The 7,548-nt window shown below is 53.0% G+C and overlaps 1 protein-coding gene across 1 annotated transcript; it reads left to right on the top strand.

The window, feature by feature from the left end:
- Nucleotides 1-608: 608 nt before the first annotated feature.
- Nucleotides 609-5,535, top strand: Rax (retina and anterior neural fold homeobox). The gene is made up of 3 exons (XM_028860373.2): nt 609-1,099; nt 1,298-1,551; nt 4,295-5,535. The coding sequence occupies exons 1-3, from the start codon at nt 811-813 to the stop codon at nt 4,778-4,780; spliced, it is 1,029 nt and encodes a 342-aa protein (XP_028716206.1). The 5' UTR covers nt 609-810; the 3' UTR covers nt 4,781-5,535.
- The last annotated feature ends 2,013 nt before the right edge of the window (nt 5,536-7,548 follow it).

The following is a 7,548-nucleotide window of genomic DNA, read 5'->3' as shown; positions in this document are numbered from 1 at the left end:
ATTGGTTCTGTGGGCACAGAGTGTCCCACTACCATTTGTGGTTCGCGCTAGGATGAAGGAGCTGATCCGAGGGTACAGAAGGAAATCAAAACAGACGCAGACCAAAGATGCCTGTAGTCTGGGGCATCAAAGTACTGGAGCATAGATGTAGAAATGAGGGGAAGGTTCAGACCGGGAGGCCTGTGAACTAACTTCCAACGCTCAGGTACAGCTGGAAAGCCTTCGCTGCTCTAGGAGCTTCCAAGTGCCACCCTGAGGCGGCAGCCCAGGGTGTAAGGCTCTGAGGGGATGTAGGCTAGAGGGAGAGGGGAGAGGTGAATCCGGGAAGTCTGCCCCTCTGAGACAGGGGTGGAGAGATGTCCCTCCTATCACACTTCCTAGTCCTGGTACCTGGAAAATGTTTGTGGAGTTGAAATAGATCAAGATATCAGATGGAGGGACTTTCCGGGTGCAGGCCTGGGTGGCATGCCTAGGACCCCAAGCTGATCAGGGGGAAGACCGGCCCTCTGTAGAGGGAGGGGCCGAGAGAAAGGGCTGGGTCTGGAGAGGAGGAGGAGGAGTCCCAGACCAGCGCGCTGCTGGTCTTTTGCACCAGAGCTTCACTTTACCCCGAGGCCAAACTTCCAGCTGCTGCAGCGGTCCGATTGACTTCTGGCCCAGCGCTTGCCCATCTCCAAAGCGGTTACCCAAGCCGGGTGCCCGCCGAGCTTGGCTTTGGTCGGACCCGTCCGGTTGCGCACGTTCTAGAAGTGCACCCTTGGAAAACACGGGCACCGAGCTTCAGTCTGCAAAGTGCACATCCGCCTCCCCATGCACCTGCCCGGCTGCGCGCCAGCCATGGCCGATGGGAGCTTCTCTCTCGCTGGCCACCTGCTCCGTAGCCCGGGCGGGAGTACCTCGCGCTTGCACAGCATCGAGGCCATCCTGGGCTTTACCAAGGATGACGGGATCCTAGACCCATTTCCTGCAGAGAGGGGTTCCAGGGGCGCCAAGGAGCGGGATCCCAGGCTGAGCGCGCGGCCCGCCTGCCCCAAGGCGCCAGCCGGAGGCTCTGAGTCTTCCCCACCGCCAGCCCCTGGGCTGGTCCCGGAGTACGAAGGTGAGTGACTTTTCTGTAGGCCAGCGGGTTTGGGGTCTGCCCGACTTGAGATCAGAGAAATTTTTAGGGACCCCACATAGCTTCCATCAAGGACCTCCTCAGACTAGTTCAGGCGCCACTGGGAAGCCTAGGGCCGCAGGGAAGCGACTGTGCCTGCAGGACCAGTGTCACTGACCCCCTGGGGCCTCGTTGTCCCAGCTTCTCGCCCCTGCTACCCCAAGGAACAGCGAGAGGCACGGCCAAGCCCAGGACTGCCGGTTGGGCCAGCAGCAGGCGACTCGAAGCTTCCAGAGGAGGAACCTCCCAAGAAGAAGCACCGCCGTAACCGCACAACGTTCACCACGTACCAACTGCACGAGCTGGAGCGCGCCTTCGAGAAATCCCACTACCCGGACGTGTACAGCCGCGAGGAACTGGCCGGCAAGGTTAACCTACCCGAGGTTCGGGTCCAGGTAAGCGCTAGGATTGACAGACAGGAATCTGAGAGGACCAAGGCTAAACGGCAATTACTTAGTGTGAGTTCCTTCCATGGTTAGGCAGCCCGAGCCCAGGAGTGTCTAAATTCTTCGACCTTTCCCTCAAGTGCCACCCTTTGAGCAATCTGGTCCAGTAAGATGTCCCCTTTAGGGGAGGGGGCTCCCGACTTTAAACTAAAAGGACTTGGCAATGGCTTGGGAGATGAAGGTCTTGACAGCGCATTAGATGCAGTCGAAAATGAGTTGTGGGTGTGCTGACCGCAAAGGGAATGGAGCATGAAAGCAACGGCCGGGGGTCATTGGATTGAGACTCCCCCCAACCGCCATCCTTCTCACCAACTGCGCACGGCTGTTCCACACGAACACCCCCTTTCCTTGTAAGTCGCCAGTGAAAACTTCTCACGGATTTAAGAAACTGACTTTTCCTTCGTTTTACACCGACTTTTCCTTTTTTTTATCGTGAGGGAGTTTTCGCTTTCATTAAAACTGAATTTCTCTAATCCCCAATCATTAAAATATTTGGAAGCCTTAAATATTTACTAGTCATCTGTGAAAAATCTGGGAGGGCTTCCAAATTGAGAGAGTTTACAGGGGGCCTGAGAGGGAGACAGTGAGAACAGACTTCTCCGCGTCTGAGACTGGAACCATGATGATGGCTTTTTGTCTGGTAGGATTTCCGGCAATAGAGATTCCCTGGACTTTGGACACTTTTAGCTCTGTCTTTAAAGTAAAGGGGGACAAGGCCCCCTGCCTTTTGTCTTTCTGCTTAGGTTCAATTGAAAGTAAGGAGCAAAAGTCATAGAAGTGTGTTACTTCCATGGTTAGGCTGCCCGGAGCCCAGGGGTGTCTAAGGCAGTGAGTTCCCTAACGTGATTTGGGATTAACTACCAAAGACATTTAGTTCAGTTTCTCGTAGTTCTGCACTGTAGATCTATAGTTTTCATTGAACGTTGGAAATGTCAGCACTTGATGTCAGGGAAGGGGAATAGGTACACAGAGAGAGGACAGGGAAGACGAAGACAGAGAAAAAGTCATCTGTTCCAGTGTCCTACGGACAGTTGCCTGGGCTGCCTTCGCTCCAAGCTTGCCTAGATCCCTCTTGTTCTATGGTTTTACCATCCCACTGACTTATGGGATTCTGGAGAGCAGGGTCTGTAGCTTTCCTGGGACTAGCATATAACTTCTCTCCCCACATCCGTAGATCATCAGACGGTGTGATGGGGACTAGGAGCGTCTCCACCACACAACCTTAGAAACTGGATCCAGGGCTGTGACTAATTTTGTAGGGATGGAGCAGGGAAGTTCAAGACATGCAGGGCCACCTTCCCCCCAGGAGAATCTTTCTCTTTTTTCTACTCTAGGCAAACCGCTAACGTTTCCTGGTGGCTGGTGCCTGGGGTGGAGATACTTATATTTTGTTCTCTTTTTCTTCCTAATTCAAGGGTCACACACACTTGGCCCTCTTCCACTCGGGAGCTGGGTTTTCACCTTCTCTGCTCTCCTATTTATACCACTTTCCCCACTGGCCCAGGCCGCTACGTTCTTTTCACAACCCCATCCTGAGCGCACCAGTTTGTCCAACGGTCTCTCACAGTCTTCGCTTAAAAAAAAAAAAAAAAAAAAAAAGATTCTGTTTTGTAGGCGAGTGGAATTTGGTGGTAAAACATTACTATGGCATTCTTCATGCTCATATCAACCCAGTAGTGGAGGATCCAGTGCGAGGAACCATAGTGTGACTTTTCCCTAAGTGAAAAAGAAAGAAAGAAAGAAAGAAAGAGAAGAAAGAAAGAAAGAAAGAAAGAAAAAAAGAAAGAAAGAAAGAAAGAAAGAAAGGAAGGAAGAAGGAAGAAGGAAGAAAGAAAGAAAGAAAGAAAGAAAGAAAGAAAGAAAAGAAAGAAAGAAAGAAGGAAGGAAGGAAGGAAGGAAAGAAAAGTCTCTGTACACAACAGTGAGCCAGTGTATGGGGGGAAATGGCAAACTCTGTAATATGAACACAGATATAATACACGTGAACAAATGTAATCTTGGAGAGTAATCCATAGGAACCTCAGACATACTAAACAAGCATCAGTTCAATAAAGCCGAGAAGTTGTCAGAGCAGCGACGGAAATACACACACGGTCAAAAGAAACTTGCTGGATACGCTTGCGTTTTAACATGGGAGCTGCGGGTGTGTGGTATGCCTGTGTTTGTAGTAGAGAAAGGGGATGGGTAAAAACAGGCAGGCTGAAGCAGCCATTGAGAGCTAGCTACACAATACAGAGCAGAAGCGAGATCCCAAATTGAAGCGTCAGAAGGGGCTGCCAACCGAAAGGGCCCCTGAAACCTGGTTTCAAAGCCCTACGGTCTAGCTGCGGAGTTAAATTACTGTCCTCTAACAGAAGCCACCACAACCAAAAGTGAGAGATCCAGGAGATCGGGGGGGGGGGGGGAGGTGCTTTGGAGGAATGGGGTGCGACAAAGAGAGAGCTGGGGGCCGGAGAGAATAGCCACAAAAAGGGGAGCATATGTAAAAGAGAGGCTTGGAGTACCAGGCGAGAGCGAGGAGAGACCAAGGAGGTAAAGGAACTTCTGAGCCCTTCTAGCAGAGGACAACTCCAGTCCCAGGATTATTTTGGGGGTACGGGTGGGATCAGGCTGGCAGGCTTGCCCAGGGTGGGGACTTCACTCGGCTGCGCTTCGCCCTAGCCTGAAAGGCTCTGCGCTTTTTTTCTGGCAGGTGTGGTTCCAGAACCGACGGGCTAAGTGGAGGCGGCAGGAGAAACTGGAAGTGTCGTCCATGAAGCTGCAGGACTCGCCCCTCCTCTCCTTCAGCCGCTCCCCGCCTTCCTCTGCTCTGGCCCCGCTGGGGACCGGCCCGGGCAGCGGTAGCGGACCACCGGGGAGCGCCCTGCCGCTGGAGCCGTGGCTCGGGCCGCCGCTGCCCGGGGGAGGCGCCACAGCGCTGCAGAGCCTGCCGGGCTTCGGGCCCCCGGCGCAGGGCCTCCCGGCCAGCTACACGCCACCACCTCCCTTTCTGAACTCGGCGCCCCTGGGCCCGGGTCTGCAGCAGCTCGGGCCGCCGCCCGCGTACCCGTGCGCGCCTGGATTCGGGGACAAGTTCTCGCTGGAAGAGGCGTACCCTCGCAACAGCAGCATCGCCGCGCTGCGCCTGAAGGCCAAAGAGCACATCCAGGCCATCGGGAAGCCCTGGCAAGCCCTCTAGAGGCGCTGCGGAGCGTGCTGCGAGCCCGGAGCACCCAGCCCGGTGGCCTCTCTCTCTCAAGTGCCAGCCTTGGGCAGGGACACTCGCGCCTTCTCCAGGCGCTCCAAGAAAGGCCAACGGAACCCCAACCGGGCTACCAGAGAGACGAGTTGCGGGTCCCACTGACCACACTGCTCCTAGCTGCTCCCGTGAGCATCAGCGCCTATCCCCGGGAGGGACCAAGGATCTTGACCTGGGATGTTATCGACGGAAAAGAAAGGGGAGTCAGAAAAATAGAGTTGAAGAAACTGTTTGTAAACTTAGTTTAAAGTATTTTGGAGGAAAATTAAAGATTGGTTTATTGCTCGGCTAAGCGTGCTCACCGACTACAGCGTGAGGGGTAAGGTAGGGATCTGGGGGACGATACTGTCTTGGACCTGGCGGACCCGAGAGTGGGGGATGGAGGACAGGGGAACAAGTGCAAATTCTGAGAACACCACTGCAAGGGGGAATCGCCTTTCCAGGCTGTGTGAGGTCAGCGGCCTAAAGTTCAGCTGCCTGGGTCTCCACTTATTTGTTAATAGCCAGCGGCCCTTGCTACTTTGACCCAGTAGGAAGCAGGTACACCACCTTCTAAGGTGGGACCAGAGCACCCCCAAACTCCTTCCCTTTTAGGTGGCCTTGGCCTCAGACTCTCTCAGATCACCGGCCTGGTGCCAGCCCTCACCCAAAGTGGTAGTATTAATTCGCGAAGATTTGCGCAAAGAATTTTTCCTCCTGACTGTGGACCCTCTCTTCTCCCTAATTAGCACTGCGTCCCCCAAACCAGAGTTCTGCTAAGAGCGCAGGGTACAGGGTAGCAGAAGGAGTCAGGGAGCTCCCTGCGGCGCTGGAAAGATGTATTCTTTACTGGAATGTTTTATACATTAGGATTGGTGGAGCTGGCTGTAGAGCAGCGAAGCAATGCCCCTGTCTCAGCAAGTGCAGCTGCTCCTGAGATCTAAGTCCTGGGATGAGGGGAGTTCAGGAGTCCCTCCTGGGCAGCCACTACATCGCCCTGCCCCATGACTGCGTCTTCCTTTTCAGTCCTGGCCCAGTTTGCAAAGGGACCTTGCAGCTTGGAGGCTTTAGCACCCACCAGCTGCTGTCCCTGGCTCCTTAGCATATTGTGGGGGGTCTCCAGTATCTTCTCCTCTTCGATATGGACCTTACTTCACCGGGAGACTTGGAAGGCAAATGGGATCTCCTGTGATTAAGATTTGGCTTTACCAAGAGCAAGGCAGAAAGCCACCTCTGTGGCAATGGCCTCTCCTCTGTCTCAGCTCTATTCCTGGAATGCTCTTCAGTGCAGAAACTACTCCAAGTTAACTACCTGGAGACTGACACAGGAGTGATCCAGGATCCAGTCCTTGCCCTGTGGGATCTGAGACCTCTGACACACATAACCAGTACCCCAAACATCCACAGAGTATGCTGGCAAGAAATTAAGTTGCCTTCTCAGGGTGTAAGGAATAACCCCTGCATTTTTTTCCTTACTAGGATGTCTCCGGGAAAATGAAGTATGACAAGTGATTATCTCTAAGTAAGAAAAAAATAAATAAATAAACTTATAGAATGGATTGGGTGTCGGGTTCTGTCAGCTTAACCCATCTCCTATTCTATCCTTTAAGGCCCAAGTTTTAAATTTTATTTACTATTTTGTGTGAGTGTGTGTGTGTGTGTGTGTGTGTGTGTGAGCTCGGCTACACTCATGCCACCATACCTGTGTAGAGGCCAAAGGACACCCTTGTGAGATCCAGGCACGAACTCAGATCATTAGACCTTCCTGCCAGCATCCCGACCCACCGACACATCTCCCAGGCCTATGCCCTGGTTTTAATAGGAACAACTTATTCCCAGCTTCTCCAGTCCAGGCTGAGTACACTTGTTTAGCCCTGTCTGCTTACCCCACTCCGGGAACCTGGGACCGTGCCCACCAGCCACCAGCCTCCTCACTTTCCTTAGATGTCTCCATGAGCACCTGCCTTCTCCTGTCCGTCATTTCCACACCCTGCCAGCCCAGACTCAGTGAAACGAGGAGGGTTTACTCTGTAAGGTTTCTTGACAATGTACTGTGATCATGAAGTTTCTGGCCCATCTGCTTATTCCAGCTCCAACACGTACAGACTGTTGTGTGGCTTGCTAAACAAAGAGTTTAACTGGGTTACTTATGGGGCTGGACCAACATAGACAAAGCTGAGCCCTTAAAAAAAATTGCGGGTGGGTGGGTGGGTGGAGAGATGGCTTATTGGTTAGAAGAACTGGCTGCTCTTCCAGAGGACCTGGGTCCAACTCCCAGCACCCACACAGCAGCTCATGACCATCTGTAACCTCAGTTCCAGGGGATCCCATGCTCTCTCCTGGAACCAGGTGCGCATGGTGCATAGACATACACAAAGGCAAAGATACTCAAATACATAAAATAAATAATGAAGAATTTTTCTCTCCACAACTGTAACTGCCTAGGAAGGCACCCCTCTTGTGGCTTCTCCCACTTAGCAGCTATTAGTTGTATAAATGCTTGGAAAGGACCAGCCTGGTGAGCCCCTCTGTCCCTCCAGGGCAGACAGCCACTTTATGCAGGTGTCCTGCAGGTAGTCACAGCTGCTTCAAGAGGGCATCTGCCATCCACGCCATACCCAGGGGACAGCTCCCACACAACACAGTGTAAACGGGCGCAAAAGTCTTTGTGTCTTTCCATTTGTGATGTGGGGCCAACTGTGTCTTCCTGACAGGCTTATTGTGATGCT

This window comes from Peromyscus leucopus, chromosome 19, assembly GCF_004664715.2.
Source record: "Peromyscus leucopus breed LL Stock chromosome 19, UCI_PerLeu_2.1, whole genome shotgun sequence".
NCBI classification, from domain to species: Eukaryota; Metazoa; Chordata; class Mammalia; order Rodentia; family Cricetidae; genus Peromyscus; species Peromyscus leucopus.
Note: the sequence above shows the minus strand (reverse complement) of the source record. Positions and strands in the feature narration are given on the sequence as shown.

Bases quoted from the DNA above. Each gene is read 5' to 3' on its own strand.
- Rax (XM_028860373.2), top strand. From the start codon at position 811: ATGCACCTGCCCGGCTGCGCGCCAGCCATGGCCGATGGGAGCTTCTCT. The intron at 1,100-1,297 runs GTGAGTGACTTT...TCGTTGTCCCAG, and splicing joins GCTGGTCCCGGAGTACGAAG to CTTCTCGCCCCTGCTACCCC. The intron at 1,552-4,294 runs GTAAGCGCTAGG...TTTTTCTGGCAG, and splicing joins TACCCGAGGTTCGGGTCCAG to GTGTGGTTCCAGAACCGACG.